General features: G+C 46.5%; 1 protein-coding gene across 3 annotated transcripts in view; it reads right to left on the minus strand.

The window, feature by feature from the left end:
• Plekhg1 (pleckstrin homology and RhoGEF domain containing G1) overlaps positions 1-16,302 on the minus strand; it is a 271,519-nt gene that overhangs the window by 16,986 nt on the left and 238,231 nt on the right. For all 3 annotated transcript variants that reach the window (XM_045158697.1, XM_045158699.1, XM_045158698.1), the window contains 6 exons: positions 15,776-15,958; positions 15,592-15,687; positions 15,382-15,468; positions 7,344-7,377; positions 6,244-6,342; positions 401-439 (listed from right to left, as the gene is read on the minus strand). In XM_045158697.1, coding sequence (XP_045014632.1) covers positions 401-439; positions 6,244-6,342; positions 7,344-7,377; positions 15,382-15,468; positions 15,592-15,687; positions 15,776-15,958 — 538 coding nt within the window. The remainder of the gene's footprint in view (positions 1-400; positions 440-6,243; positions 6,343-7,343; positions 7,378-15,381; positions 15,469-15,591; positions 15,688-15,775; positions 15,959-16,302) is intronic.

The raw sequence follows: 16,302 nt of genomic DNA on the forward strand, positions 1-16,302 counted from the left end.
TGGGATGTCTTTGCTTACAGAAACAGTCAATCTTCCCATAATCCAGCTATCAAACTTGTCAGCCCATGATTCATCTGACAGGCATTTTTAAAAAAAATTTTAAATTTTGTATATTTTATTTATGTATGAGAGAGAGAAAGTAGGTATGCCAGGACCTCCAGCCACTGTAAATGAACTGCAGATACATGAGATGCCTTGTGCATCTGGCTTATGCGGGTCCCGGGGAATTGAACCTGGGCCCTTTGGCTTTGCAGGCAAGTGCCTTAACCACGGAGCCATTCCTCCAGGCCCTGACAGGCATCTGTGTGTGTGTGTGTGTGTGTGTGTGTGTGTGTGTGTGTGTGTGTTGTTTAGCTTGGATGAACAAGAGTGAAAAATGCAAATCTACTGTGGGACTTACCACTGGTCTTCAATACTTTGTGTGATCTTGAGGAAGGCTCTGGGAGAAAAGAAAATCCAGCATTATTTGCAAAACCCAATCAAAGTGGTGTTTTTTTCTTCCCTTAGAAATAAATTATTGGCAGATTAACTGAGCTCTGAAATTGCCTATCAAAGTTTCCTAAATTCACATTACCCAGACACAATTAGGTATAAGAAATTCCCTCTGCTAAGAAGGCAGGCTAGATGTTAAAGAATCAGGAGTTACCTTAAAAAAAAAAAAAAAAAGCCAGGGATGGAGAGATGGTTTAGTGGTTAAGGTGCTTGTCTGCAAAACCTAAGGACCCAGGTTTGATCACCCAGTACCCATGTACACCAGATACACAAGGTGGCACATGCATCTGGAGTTCATCTTCAGTGGCAAAGGCCCTGGCACGCCTCTTTCTCAATCTCTCTCTGTCTCAAGAAAAAAAACCAAAAAGCTCAGCCGGGCATGGTAGTGCATGCTGTGTTGGTTTGCAGTGGATGACTCCTACAAACTTACGTGGTTTGAATGCTTGGTGCCCAGATGATGAAAATTTGAGAGGTGGAGACTTGCTGGAGGAGGTATATTGTTGGAGGGGTGAGCTTAGGGGTGTTATAGGGCCCCCCTTAGTAGAGCTCTGTTCACTCTCCTGTGGCTGTTTTCCACCTGCCGAGACAGAGGTGACAGATGCGCCGCCTCTGCTCATGCCATGCCCCTGCCATTGTGAAACTTCCCCTTCATACTGTAAGCCAGAATAAATCCCTTCATCAGCTGCTTTTGGTCCAGTGCATTGTTGCAGCAACGAGAAGGTAGCCATAGCAACCGCCTTCAAACCAACTTTCAATTTTTTTTTTTTTTTTTGAGGTAGGATCTTGCTCTAGTCCAGGCTGACCTGGAATTAGTCTCAGGCTGGTCTCAAACTCACAGCGCTCTTCCTACCTCAGCATCACAAGTGCTAGGATTAAAGGCGTGTGCCACCATGCCTGGTAGAGAGAGAGAGAGAGAGAGAGAGAGAGAGAGAGAGAGAGAGAGAGAGAGAGAGAGAGAGAGAGAGAGAGAGAGAGAGGGAGGAGAGAGAGAGAGAGAGAATGCGTGCACCCAAGGCTTCTAGCCACTGCAAATGAACTCCAGATGCCTGTGCCACTGCGCATCTGGCTTAACTTGGGGAATCATATTTGGGTTGTCAGGCTCTACAGGCAAGCACCCTAACCTTAATGGTTGAGCCATCCCTCCAGCCCATTCTTTTATTTTATTTATTTATTTTTGTTTTCCGAGGTAGAGTCTCACTCTGGCCCAGGCTGACCTGGAATTCACTATGCAGTCTCAGGGTGGCCTTGAACTCACAGCGATCCTCCTACCTTTGCCTCCTGAGTGCTGGGATTAAAGGCATGTGCCACCACGCATGGCCCATTCTTTTAAATATTTATTTATTTCTTTGCAAGCAGAGGGGGACATAGAGAAAAGAGAGACAGACAGAATGGGTGTGCCAGAGTCTCTAGAGACTGTGAACAAACTCCAGATATATGAGCCCCTTTGTGCACCTGGCTTTTATGTGGGTAATGGGGAATTGAACCTGGGTCCTTAAGACTTTGTAGGCAAGTGCCTTAACTGCTGAGTCATCTCTCCAGCACCGACTTACAGTTTTATATTCCATGCCAGACACCTAACCCAAGCTTCAGACTCAGCAGTCTCTTCTCCATCTCAGTTCACTTCTTCCTCCCAAGCCCGCACAGAGTTCACCTGTGTGGTGGTTTGAATGTAAATGACCCCCCCCATAGCCTCAAGTGTTTATGATAAAGCTTCCTAGTGAGTGCCCAGATGGTAGAGTTTTGCTGGGGGAGGTGTGTCATTGGGGGTGGGGGTCTTGGTGAGTGATCAGTCCAGGTCTAGAGGGTGCTGAGAGCTGGCTCACTCAACGATGATTTCTTTCCTGCTTCACGCAAGACGTGACACTCCGTGAGGGCTCTGCCATGCTCTGGCTACCATGATGAAACGCCCTCAAAACTAAGTCTGAAATACACCCTGTTCTCCCATAAGCTGCTTCTGGTCAGGTGTGTCGTCCTAGCAAGAAGCATACAACTGGACTGGGGAGATGGCTTAGTGGTTAACACACTTGACCGCAAAGCCTAAGGACCCAGGTTCGATTCCTCAGGACCCACATAAGCCAGATGCACAACGGGGCGCTTGCGTGGTGGCTGGTAACCTTGGTAAGCTCAACCTCTCTCTATCTGCCTCTTTCTCTATGTCATAAATAAATAAATAAATAAATAAATAAATAAATAAATAAATAATTTTTTTTTTTTTTTTAAAGAAGCAAGCAACTGTCACACCATGTATTTGCTACTGGGTTGTCACTGACCTTCCTGTCCATGCTCGTGATCATGATGCCATTTTTTTTTTAAATTGAAAAAAATTATTTATTTACAAGCAGAGAGATAGACACGGAGAAGAGAGACAGACAGAATCAGGGCCTCTGCCATCAGGGCCTCCAGCCACTGAAAATGAACTCCAGATGCATGTGCCACCTTGTGCATCTGGCTTTACATGGGTACTGAGGAATCGAACCTGGGGTCTTTAGGCTCTGAAGATGAGTGCCTTAACTGCTAAGCCTTCTCTCCAGCCCTGATGTCATTCTTAATTTGTCTTGTTTTTATACACCACAGTCTTGCAGATTCCTGATAAGGTCCAACTGTAACCCTGGTCACCCCTCTCTCTTTATTAGCTCTCCCCCAGACTTGCATGACCACTGCCCTTCCGGTCTCCCTGTCTTTTTCATTCTCCATGTACAGTCAGAGTGCTTCTGTCAAAGTCAAATGTCCTCACAGTTCATTATTAACACTGCCCTGGTTGCAAAGTTCTATCTGCGCACCTCTAGCCTCATCTCTTACCGCTGCACCTTGCTGTCCGTCCTCCAGCCCCAGCTCTCCCCTTCTCCAGCCAGGCTGAGCCGTGGGCACTGGCTGTATGTCCTTAGGCCTGTTGGCTCAAGTCACAGGGCCTCTGCCTCACATTCTATCAAGGTTCTGGTCCTTCACTCTGTGAAGCCTCTGTCTTTCTGAAGGGATTAACTTTTCTCTCTTCTTCATCTCTCCATACTTTCTTCCATCATACCTCTGCCACAGCCCTGTTAACACACAGGTGTTTAGCTCCATGCTTTCCTTCTTTCACTGCGAGGCCCTTTTTGTAAGCAGGAGTAATATGAACTATATATCCTTGCGCTCTGAGCCCTAGGCAAGGGGTATAATAGGTACTCAGTAAGTACACTGTCAGGGCTGGAGAGATGGCTCAGCAATTAAAGCACTTGCCTGCAAAGCCCAACAGCCCAGGTTTTATTCCCCAGTACCCATGTAAAGCCAGGGGCATAAAGTGGTGAATGCATCTGGAGTTCCTTTGCAGTAGCAAGAGGCCCTTGTACACCCATTCCCCCTCTCCTCCTCTCTGCTTGCAAATAAATAAATAGAAATATTAAAAACAAGCTCCTTCAACTGAAATCAACCTCTGAAGGGTAAGGGAACACTTCATGGAGTCTGTTAAGCAAATGCACATTAAGGTTTTAGACTTGAATACTCTGTGGGCAACATTTATAAGATACAACTTTCAAGAGCACAGCCAATGATATTTACGTGACTGCACACCAATGATGTGGTGTGCTACAAAGGAAAAGTAGTTGGTTGGTTCATTGTAGACCCACTGGGAAAGAGTTAAGGAAAAATGTATCTTTTTTTAATGTTCCCAATTTTTAAATTTTTACTTTTTTATTGACAATTTCCATAATTGTAAACAATATCCCATGGTAATTCCCTCCCTCCCTCCCTTCACTTTCCCCTTTGAAATTCCACTCTCCATCATATTCCCTCCCCTCTCAAGCAGTCTCTTTTATTTTGATGTCATGATCCAGAAGGGTTTTTTTTTTTTTTTTTTAAATGTAAGAACCAAAGGCAAGGTAGGACTGATTACAATGTAATCTTCCAGACACACAATGGTGTAGATATCCATGACCTCATAATGCCTGATACTACCTACACAAGACCCTCTTAATATGAGTAAAAGATGATGACCTCAAAATAAGCGACTACAGGTTGGAGAGATGGCTTAGTGGTTAAGGCACTTTTCTGCGCAGCCCTAAGAACCCACTTAAGCTAGATGGGGCAAGTGCAAGGTCGAAAATGCCCACTAGGTGGCACAAGCAGCAGTTCAGTTGCAGTGGCTGAGGCCCTGGTGAACCAATTCTTTCTCTCTCTCTAAAATAAAAAACAAATTAAAAAGAGGCTACTTGAGAAGGGGTGGGAATATGATGGAGAGTAGACTTGTGCAGGGCAAAGTGGGGGAGGGAAAGGAATTATGGGAGTTATCAATAAAAAATAAATAAATCCAGCCAGGCATGGTGGCGCACGCCTTTAATCCCAGCACTTGGGAGGCCGAGGTAGGAGGATCGCCATGGGTTCAAGGCTACCCTGAGACTACATAGTGAATTCCAGGTCAACCTGGGCTAGAGTGAGACCCTACCTCAAAAAAAAAAAAAAATTGAATTTAAAAAGAGGCTAGAGAAGTCTGCTGTAAGATAGCCTCAGATGTATTCAATTGGAACTAGGCTCAAAAATGCCTTTGGCCCTGGCTGGTAAATCTGAGTACCAGAGATGGGTTATAACCCACATTGAGCTGTTGATCAGAGAGACTTATGAGGTCCCCCAAACAAAACGGACTTCTGTGAAAGCACTTGATGACCTGCCTGAAGGGAAAGTTAAGACCCAGTTGCTGAAGATCACACTGTCAATGCAGACCATCAAGAGGTCTGGCTGAATTTGGAAGGAAGTCAGCTCCCACATGGTTAGCCCATAGAGTGCTGAAAACCACGACGTGAGACGCTGGGTGCGATAGCCAAGAACGCTGTAAGCAAGCAGAGGACCCTGCTGTATGCAATCAACCATCCCAACAAGGTGTACACACCTGTAAATCAGTGGCACCCACCCTAAATAGGTAACCAATGGCTCTCTGATTGGCTATAAGATCGGGTCAGTGGAAAGGAGCCCATAGCTGGAACTGTGAACCAAATCAGAATCCTATGGAGACCAAGATTAAGGTCTCCAGTGAGAAGCTCCCACTAGATTTTGTCTAAAACAGAGGTTAGCCCACCCCACCCATTAGAATCTCTCTAAATTAACAATACTTATCCCCTAAAACCTATGCTGATCTCATCTGCCATTGAAGAATCTGCTTTTCTTTTTCAGAAAGCAGCGAGAACCAACGACCACCAAAATCTATCAACAGGACAAGGACAGCTGACTCCCTGCAGGAGGTGAAGCAGCCCTCACACAGCAGCCGGGGCCCAGGTGAAACCGCGGAGGGACTGGCGAGATGAGCAAGGGCGCTGCTCCCACGGCGAGCCTGACAACCTGCGCCAGGGTGACGCAGACAGACACTGAGGAGACTCAAAACGCACCAAAGCAGAAAACCCAGAAGCTGCTGAGGGCTCCGCACTAAAGCAGACTTCATGCACACCAACCAAGGCTCAGGGAATTTTGCAGAAGAGGGGGGTGGAAAGAATGTCAGAGCCATGGGGTGGGAGGGACTATCCAGAGGAGTTGTCCCCCATCAATGACTGACTGCTGCTCTCATAACTCATAACCCACAGCTCCATGGTGAACACCAGCGGTCCCGGGACGGGGGCCTCTCAGTGGAGTGGGGGCAGGGAGGAGGCGAATGATGGTACCAACAAATGATGTATCCATACAAGGTTTCAACTTAATAAAAAGACATGGAAGAAAAGGCCTTCCTGTCAGAAAGGGACTTCCCCTTTCAGTCTCCTTTCACATGACACTTGATGGCAGCATTCTACTCACCAGACTTCCTTCTCAGCCGATAAGGGGCTGGGCCTTCCTTGGCTCCCCCGCATGGTGTTTTTGCCTCGCCCTCAGGACTGTAACAGAAGCCTGGATGGTCTGTCAAGGTAACCACATTCATGAGTATCATTATTGTCTGCTTGTCTTCATGCACCTAAAAATGCAGCCACAGATGTGGGATGCATGCAAGTTTTAGAGGTCTGGGCGACATGTATCATATAAACCAGTAACTCTCAAGTTATAGGGATTCTTGCAGATAATTCACATGAGTTTTTAACATGTTTTTCATTTATTTACTTATGAGAGAGAGAGAGAGAGGGAAAGAGAGAGAGAATAGGCAAGCCAGGGCCTCTAGCCTCTGCAAACAAACTCTAAGATGCGTGCGCCCCCTTGTGCATCTGGCTTATGTGGATACTGGGGAATTGACCCTCGGACCTTAGGCTTTGCAGGCAAACACCTTAACTGCCAAGCCATTTCTGCAACCCCAACAAGACTTTTTTTAGGGGATGGGATGAAGACAGAAATGCATTGTGGGGCCTTGTGCTTTGGGTGGTGGTGGTGAAGGGTGGTAGTTAGATTTGGCCTTGGGGGCATATCTGATGATGGTAGTTGATGCAGAAACCTAGACATGACACTAGCCATCAAGTGACTCCTATAAACCAGGATCATCAATTTAAGAAATATATCAATGTCTTAGGAAGGGACTGTCATGTATGTTCCAGTTGTTAGATGGTGAGCAGACAGCTTCTATTTTCTTTAAAATTTTTTTTTGTTTATTTTTATTTATTTATTTGAGAGTGACAAACAAAGAGAGAATCAAGCAGACACACCCAGAGAGAGAATGAGCACACCAGGGCCTCCAGCCACTGCAAACAAACTCCAGATGCATGTGCTTCCTTGTGCATCTGGCTTACATGGGTCCTGGGAAATCGAGCTTCAAACCAAGGTCCTTGGTCTTCACAGGCAAGCACTTAACCACTAAGCCATCTTCCCAGCCCTCTATTTTCTTATCAATGACATTTTACAAACTTGAGATAGAAAATGTGATAGATATAAATAGACAATAGCATCTCAAATCATGTTAAAGAAATAGAACTTACGAATGGTATCCATTTCAAGTATGGCTTGCTTGGCCTGAAAGAAAGAGAGAAAGTGTAACTATAATTGCAATGTTTATTTCTTCTTTAAACTATATATATATTTTTTAGTTTTTTTGAGGTAGGGTCTCACTCTAGCTCAGGCTGACCTAGAATTCACTATGTAGTTTCAGGATAGCCTCAAACTCATAGCAATCCTCCTACCTCTGCTTCCTGAGTGCTGGGATTAAAGGGGTGCACCACCATGCCTGGCTTTAAACTATCAATCCTAACATCCATCTTATCCACTTGAATACAAATTAGAGAAACCACTAAAAGCTCAGCATTTTGTTTAGGCATTAACATACAATTCAGGAGACTCAGACCAACAACTATCCTCACTGTGTGTGTTTTGGGGGGCGGTGGGAAGGAAACAGATGAACAGATGCTGTCTACCTGGAGCACTCCCGCTCTATAAGAAGAAAACAGAGGGAGGGGCTGTTTCCTAAACCCAGCCGATCCATTAAGAAACATGGATTATGGGCTGGAGAGATGGCTTAGTGGTTAAGGTGCTTGCCTGCAAAACCTAAGGACCCAGGTTCAATTTCCCAGGACCCACGTAAGCCAGATGCACAAGGTGGCGCCTGCATCTGGAGTTTGTGTGCAATGGCTGGTGGCCCTGGTGTGCCCATTTTCTCTATCTTTCGCTCTCAAGTAAGTAAGTAAGTAAGTACATAAATAAATAAAAAAAAAAGCAAAAGAAAAACACGAATTCCTAACAGAGTGTGATGTTGCACACTTCTAATCCCAGTACTCTGAAGACAGAGGTAGGGGATTGCTGTGAGTTCCAGGTCAGCCTGGGCCAGAGCGAGACCCTAACCTGGAAAAACCAGAACAGAGCAAAACCCAGATGACAAACAAGGAAAACGTGCATCTCACAACATTCCAGTGATATCCATGCATCACTGGGGACCTTTGACCTATGTACTTCCTCAGCACTTTGGGGGATTCCAGAACCCCTTCCTGAGCATGAAAAATCCCATGACTATTCCTTTAGATAAAATGACACACTATTTGTACATATGCAGTATGTATCTCCTATATGCTTTTCATTTTTTTGTTTGTTCTTTTGGGGGGCAGGGTCTCACTATAGCTCAGGATGACTTGGTATTCACTATGTAGTCTCAGACTGGCCTCAAAACTCACAATGAGCTGGGCGGAGTGGCACACACCTTTATGATGCAGAGATAGGAGGATTGCTGTGAGTTCAAGGCCACCCTGAGACTATAGAGTGAATTCTAGGTCAGCCTGGGCTACCGCAAGATCCTACCTCAAAAAACAAAACAAAATACAAACAAAAATGCTCACAGAGCCAGACGTGGTGGTGTATGCCTTTAATCCCAGCACTTGGGAGGCAGAGGTAGGTGGATAACCGTGAGTTCAAGGCCACCCTGAGACTCCATAATGAATTCCAGGTCAGCTTGGGCTAGAGTGAGACCCTACCTCAAATAAATAAATAAATAAATAAAATAAACAAAAATAAAAATGCTCACAGCAATCCTCCTACCTCAGCCTCCAAATGCTGGGATTAAAAGTGTGCTCCACCATGCCCAGTTTCCTATATACTTCTTTTTTTCCAAAATATTTTACTTTCATTTACTTATTCTAGAGAGAGAGAGAGAGAGAGAGGCAAATAGAAAGAGACAGAGAAAGAACGAGAGAGAAAATGGGTGCACAAGGGCCTCCAGCCACTGCAAATGAACTCCAGACACGTGTGCCCCCTTGTGCATCTGGTTAACGTGGGTCCTGGGGAATGGAGCCTCAAACCGGGGTCCTTAGGCTTCACAGGCAAGCACTTAACAGCTAAGCCATCTCTCCAGCCCCTAATATTTATTTTTGAGGGTAATATAACTTAATGTACAAAAAACTGCTAAGCAGGGCGTGGTGGCTCATGCCTTTAATCCCAGCACTCGGGAAGCAGAGGCAGGAGAATTGCTGGGAGTTCAAGGCCACCCTGAGACTACCTAGTGAATTCCAGGTCATGCTGAGCTAGAGTGAGATCCTACCAAAAAAGAAACTGTGCTAAAAATGATTTTACTTATATGTCACTGCAATGTGTACTGTCACAGCATGACTTAGTGCTGAGCGGTGATAACCATATTTAGGTAAAGAGTGGTGAGACTTCAACAGTCGCCTTAATTTTGGATAAAAAAACAATGACAAATGATTAGATTTTTTTTTTTTTTTTGGATATACTGGTCTTTCTACCATGTACTTGGAATTTGAGATTACTAGTTGGAATTAAGTTCAAATATGACTTAATTTACCTCTAGAAAGTTTAATACCACGTATACACATATGCATGTATATGTGTATGTGACATGTGGCTAGTTCCCCAAAATTTCCTGGATAAAGTGGTCCATAACACAGTATTTTACTCCTTAAATCTTGACATGTAATTTCAAAAATTCCTGTCCCCATAATTTCCACTAGGTGGCAGCCAAGGACCATAATGGAATGAGCAATTGAGAAGAATTGAATGAGTCATGAACAGCTGCGTTGACATTAGGAAATGGGTGAAACATTTTTGTTTGATGTTTAAAGTGTCCCATTATACACTTATTTGATTTCATATAAATACATTTTTAGAAGCTTTAAGAAAATAATCTAATATTCTTGATGAAAGATGCAAAACCTTTAATAAACCCTGCTTAAAAAGGAGAAGAAGTTATTGTAACATTATAGTATATACAGTATATTAAATAAGTATGTTGTTTTTTTAATCACTAGTGGGAGCAATGTGGTTAAGAAAGTCTTTGGATATGTAAGTACAATGATTGAGATGAGGAGGTAATAGGATGGAGAATGGAATGTCAAAGGGAAAAATGTGTGGGGGGAGAGAGGGTATTACCATGGGATTTTTTTATAATCATGGAAAATGTTAATAAAAATTAAATAAAAAAAAGAGAGTCTTTGGAGTCAGATACCTGGGGTTTAAATCTGGATTTTCTCATATGCTAGCTGTAAAAGTTGGGCATTTTACTAATGTCTTTGAACCTGTGTCTTTGTTTCTCTAAACTGGGTAAAACAAGACCTATCTCTTAAGATATTTTGATAAGTATGAAGAAAGAAAAGCACGTGGGGAGCAAGGGGCGGTGGCAGACAACTTGAATCCCAGCACTCTGGAGGCCGAGGTAGGAGGATTGCTGTGAGTTCGAGGCCAGCCTGAAAGTACACAATGAATTTTAGGTCAGCCTGGGTTAGAGTGAGATCCTACCTCGGGTTGGCGCGGGGGGTGGGGGGGAATACAAACCACTTATTTCAGTGTGTATGTGTTTAGTAACTTGTAGCTTAAAATAAATGTTCATATTCTTTTTTTAAAATTTTTTTTTTGTTTATTTTATTTATTTATTTGAGAGCAACAGACAGAGAGAGAGAGAAAGAGGCAGAGAGAGAGAGAATGGGCATGCCAGGGCTTCCGGCCAGTGCAAATGAACTCCAGACACATGTGCCTCCTTGTGCATCTGGCTAACGTGGGTCCTGGGGAATTGAGCCTCGAACCGGGGTCCTTAGGCGTCACAGGCAAGAGCTTAACCGCTAAGCCATCTCTCCAGCCCAAATGTTCATATTCTAAATGGACCAGAAACTGGAGTGAAAAGCACAACCTTATTGTGGCTGTATTAACTGTCTTAAGACAAAGGGAAAAATGCTAGGAACACACGTGCCTAGTTGAGGAGAGTGTGGGCGAGAAAGGACAGGCAGGTAAGGTAGTTTCCCCTGGGAATGGATTGTAAGTGCCTCTGAGAATCTCTACAGGCAGTTTTGATTTTCCCAGGAGACTTGTCAACAATAGGTGTGGCATGTCCAAGATATTGCGCCATCGCTCAGGAGGGCATTCTAAGGTACCAGGAAACCTATGAGTAACCATTAAGAGCAGGCACCCACTGCTCCTGGCATCTCACAAACCCCCGGCGACATCAACACACGCCTCGGCACATTCGCACATTCGTTTCCTCCATTTGCAACCGCTGTTGGCAACTTCTGAGGACCTTTCCAAAACGTGCAGAGGGCAAGCTGGGCACAGTAGGCAGGCTCTCAAGTGGCCAAGGTAGGAGGGGTTGCAAGTTCAGGGCCAGCCTGGGCCACATGGTGAGAGCCCATCTAAACAAGCCAACAAGCGAGGAAACAGAGGAAAAAACAGATTTTTCCCTTCTTATAATTCACAGGCCTTCCGATTTCCCCACCCAGTTCTGCGCTCATGAATACGGTCCCGTCTTCCTCTCTCGGTCCCTTCTCCTGGCCCCTCATGAATTTTCTGTCATTCATATAGACAGCTACGGATCCCTGCACCCAAGTCCCTTGATGGAGGTCTCTGATAATTGTTCCTCTACTTTGAGCAGCAGCAACTTGTCACCAGGTCTCCCCAGAACCCGATCACACCGTAACTGCCCCGCCTCTTAGGGAGGACTTCAGAAAACCTTCAACTACAGGTTCCGGATTTCCTTCTTTTCAGCTGAACCTGCTGACCTCAAGTCCAGCTGGCCTTCCGCCCATGCCCGCTTGGTCTTTGTTCCACACAGCCTGGAACCACAGTCAGTCACTGAGCTATGGGCTCAGGAGCACGTGTCTTCCCGTACCCTAAAATCCTTCCCTTCCCCAGCATGCATGTGTGTGCATGCACGCGTGCACACACACACACACACACAGACACACACACCATCACCTTTAGAAACTAGTCCATTTTCTTTTTTTGGCTTTTCAAGGTAGGGTGTCACTCTAGCCCAGGCTGACCTGGAATTCACTATGGAGTCACAGGGTGGCCTCGAACTCACAGAGATCCTCCTACCTCTGCCTCCCAAGCGCTGGGATCAGAGGCGTGCGCCACCGTGCCTGGCTAGTCCGTTTTCTTTCGCAGTGGGTCTGAACGCCTTCACTGTCCCACAGGCACCAAACCCCATCTGTGCTTCATTCCAGGAGGCGACGCTATCACCCCACATTGGTGTCCCCCACCCTCCATGCTTTCCCAAACAGCCTCCATGCTCCTCTGCCCTTTTTCATCTGCCTTCTCCCCACAGCTCACTGGAGATGTGTGCCGCCCTTCCTGAGACTAGCTTCTAGCCCTCTGCTTATGGGCCTATTCCTTCATTTTCCCAGCCTTTGTCCCAGCACATATGGCTCCTCCTATTCTCCCCACATCTTCCTGCTTCTTTCCCTCCCATGCAGTCCACTCACCTACAAGGTATGTGTCACATAGACAGAAGTCGGGCTTTCCTCTGGCCTCTCTCTAAGCTTTACTCTTTTTCCATTCTAAACTTTGTAAAAAGGAAAAAAAAGCAAACACACATCTGCTTCCTCATTTTCTTATTGCTTTTCAAAAATCATTGTGATCCTTCGTTCTAGAATCTTTTTCCATTGAATCTTTTTTTTTTTTAAATATTTTTTTATTTGAGAGCGAGAGAGGCAGATAGACAAAGAGAGAATGGGTGTGCCAGTGCCTCCAGCCACTACAAATGAACTCCAGACATATGCGCCCCCTTTTGCATCTTGCTAACGTGGGTACTGGGGAATTGAACCGAGGTCCTTTGGCTTTGCAGGCAAACGCCTTAACTGCTAAGCCATGTCCCCAGTCCTCCTTTGAATCTTTTTTTTTTTTTGGCTTTTCGAGGTAGGGTCTCACTCTAGCTCAGGCTGACCTGGAATTCACTATGGAGTCTCAGGCTGGCCTTGAACTCATGGCGATCCTCCTACCTCTGCCTCCCGAGTGCTGGGATTAAAGGCGTGCGCCACCACGCCCGGCCTCCTTTGAATCTTTAAAAAAAATTTTTTAAATTCATTTATTTGCAAACAGAGAAAGAGAAGGAGAGAGACAGAGAGAAAGAGAATGGGCCACCAGGGCCTCCAGCCACTGCAAATGAGCTCCAGATGCGTGTACCACCTTGTGTATCTGGCTTTACGTGGGTGCTGGGGAATCGAACACAGGTCGTTAGGCTTTGCAGGCAAGTGCCTTAACCGCTGAGCCATCTCTCCAGCTCACCTTTGAATCTTTTTTGATCTCTCTAAGGCAGTTTTCTCTGTTCCTCATCCCCTTTCTTTTTAGCACCCCTCTGGCTTCCCTGTTACCGACCCAGGGCTCTCCCCATTGGCTGTGACCCAAACACCCTTCCCCTTTGCTGATCACTTGTTGCGATTCTTCAGGGATCTTTGCTTCCTTTATACATCTTTTTTCTTTCTTTTTTTTTTTTTGTAGGCCCTTCTGTCAAATTGTCACCGCCGGTCACTGTCGCTGCTGATTCTTGGCTCCCAGAACCTGAATTTCCGCCTGCAGTCACCGTGCCAGAGGCACCTCATCTCCCATCAAACCGGTTCCGTCTCCCGGGCAGCCTGTCCAGTGACTCCTGGGATGGGTGCTCCTGGTGCAACTCCCGATTGATTCCTCCTCTGAGTGCTGAGCTGTTCCCTGTGCCTGGGTGGCCTGTCTCACACCTGCTCCCTGTGTCGCCCTCCCTGCCCCAGCTGTGTTTGATGAGCGCAGTGGACACCTGTCACTTCATTGCGTTTACACTGTTCTAGGGGCGGGTTTTCCTTTTCCTTCCCCTCGCGACCCCCATTTCATAAACACATTCCTCATCCTTCCAGAATGAAGTAAAGGCAGCCTCCCCCCCCACCCCCCCACTGGCCTGAATTGAACGCTGTGTCCTTCCGCAGGACACCTGGCTTCCAGCGCTATTATGTCCCCACAGTGAGCAAACAGGTCGGGGTGACTCGGGCAGCTCCCTCCCTTGCAGCAAATTCCTTTCCTGCCAGGCCTGCTCTGGTTTCCTCCAGCACCCACACGCTGGCCTACGCGTCTTACAGAGGTCAGGGGCCCCTCAGAGGGGTTCCTATGCTTGCTTCTCTGTTAGCTCTTTGCACCCTTTCTTAAGGTCTTTCCCTGCCTTTTCTCCTCTCAACAGTCCTCCAAGAAAAACCAGCAACCACTTGCAAGAATCTCTTTGACACAACTTAGGTCCAAACTCTCAGATTTTCTTCTAGTTACTTTAAAATTTATTTTTTACTTATTTTTGTTTATCTGAGAGCCACAGACACAGAGAGAAAGGCAGATAGAGAATGGACACGCCAGGGCCTCCAGCCACTGCAAATGAACTCCAGATGCGTGCGCCCCCTTATGCATCTGGCTAATGTGGGTCCTGGGGAATCGAGCCTTGAACCAAGGACCCTAGGCTTCACAGGCAAGCAACTAACTGCTAAGCCATCTCTCCAGCCCCTTAGTTCTTTCTTTCTTTTTTTTTTTTTAAGGTAGGGTCTCACTCTAGCCTAGGCTGATCTGGAATTCACTATGCAGTCTCAGGGTGGCCTTGAACTCACAGCGATCCTCCTACCTCTGCCTCCCGAGTGCTGGGATTAAAGGTGTGTACTACCACACCTGGCCTTCTTTTAGTTATTTATTTTTTAATTAATTTATTTATTTGAGAGAGAGAAAGTGGCAGAGAACACGCGCGAGAGAATGGGTGTGCCAGGGGCTCCAACCACTGTAAATGAACTCCAGATGCGTGCGCCCCCTTGTGCATCTGGCTTATGTAGGTCCTGGAGAATCAAACTGGGATTCTTTGGCTTTGCAGGCAAATGCCTTAACTACTAAGCCATTTCTCCAGGCCCCCTTTTAGTTACTTTGAAAAAAATATTTATTTATTTGCACAGAGAGAGAGAGAAGGTGAGAGAGAGAGAGAAAGAATGGGTGTGCCAGGGCCTCTGGCTACTGCAAACAAACTCCAGACACATGCACCACCTTATGTATCTGGCTTTATGTGGGTACTGGGGAATCAAACCTGGGTCCTTAGGTTTTTCAGGTAAGAGCTTTAACCACTGAGCCATCTCCCCAGTCCTTCTTTTAGTTACTTTTGGTTTTGTCTTGAAGGAGGGTCTTGTTATCCATTCTTGGTGGGCCTTCACCACCCTCCTGTCTCAGCTTCACAAAGGCTGGCATGGCCGGGTCACATGCTCCAGTAGGAAGCAAAGCCTCCCTTGCCTGTCAGTCACATGTCCTGTCTGCTGACCATCTTACCTTAGCTGGAATCTTTGCCACGTGGTTTTCCAGAATCAGCCTTTTTAGGTGCAGAACCCACAGGCGCTTGTCTTGCTGGGACTTGGCCTATAGGGGGCGACAAATACAGACAGCTATGAGGCAACTTGGTCACCAGGACAGAGAGAGAGGGGTGTGACGGGGTGGAGGGGGGGGGAGTGTCTCAGGACCCCAGAGGAAACAGGGTGTTACCTGAACTGTGTGCTGCAGCTTGGGGTTCTTGTAGTGGAAGACACTGAAGCTGAGAGGCTCCTTGGGGATCACCTCCACCAGCATGAGGTTGCCGCACTGCAGCAGAGACAGGGGCCGAGGTGAGCTCTGGAGGGGACAGGACAGGTCACCCTCAGGCTCTGCCCGCCAAGGTGATCGGACCTACCAGGATGTGGGCCTTGTATGTAAACGTGTCGTCTCTCTTCTTCGTGATGAGCAGCAGCTTGTCCAGGAGGAAGAGCGTCCGCTCGTTCTTGGCCCGCTGGATGCGGAAGGTCCCCTCCAGCACCAGCTCCCCGTAGCTGGTCAGATCTGGCCCCTTCCAGTTCGTGAGCAAACTCTGAATCTCCTGAGAGAGGGAATGTGGTGGGATTAGACAGGAGGCTGGCAGCAAGGTGCTGATGGCTCCGAGGCCTATCAGTGAGTCTTGGGATGGTGACTGTGGTCTGTGTTCACGGGTTACCCTAAATAAGTCTTATTGTTAGTTGCTGAATTGCCAATTGCTTACTGACATGTCTTTAATATTTATTTATTTGCAAGCACACACACACACACACACACACACAGAGATAGAGAGAAGACAGAGTGGGCAAGACAGGGCCTCCAGCTGCTGCCAACGAACTCCAGATGCATGGGCCTCTTTGTGCATCTGGCTTTACAGGCGTCCTGGGGATTCAAACCCGGGTTGTTAGG

The sequence above is a fragment of the Jaculus jaculus genome, chromosome 9, assembly GCF_020740685.1.
Source record: "Jaculus jaculus isolate mJacJac1 chromosome 9, mJacJac1.mat.Y.cur, whole genome shotgun sequence".
Classification (NCBI taxonomy): domain Eukaryota; kingdom Metazoa; phylum Chordata; class Mammalia; order Rodentia; family Dipodidae; genus Jaculus; species Jaculus jaculus.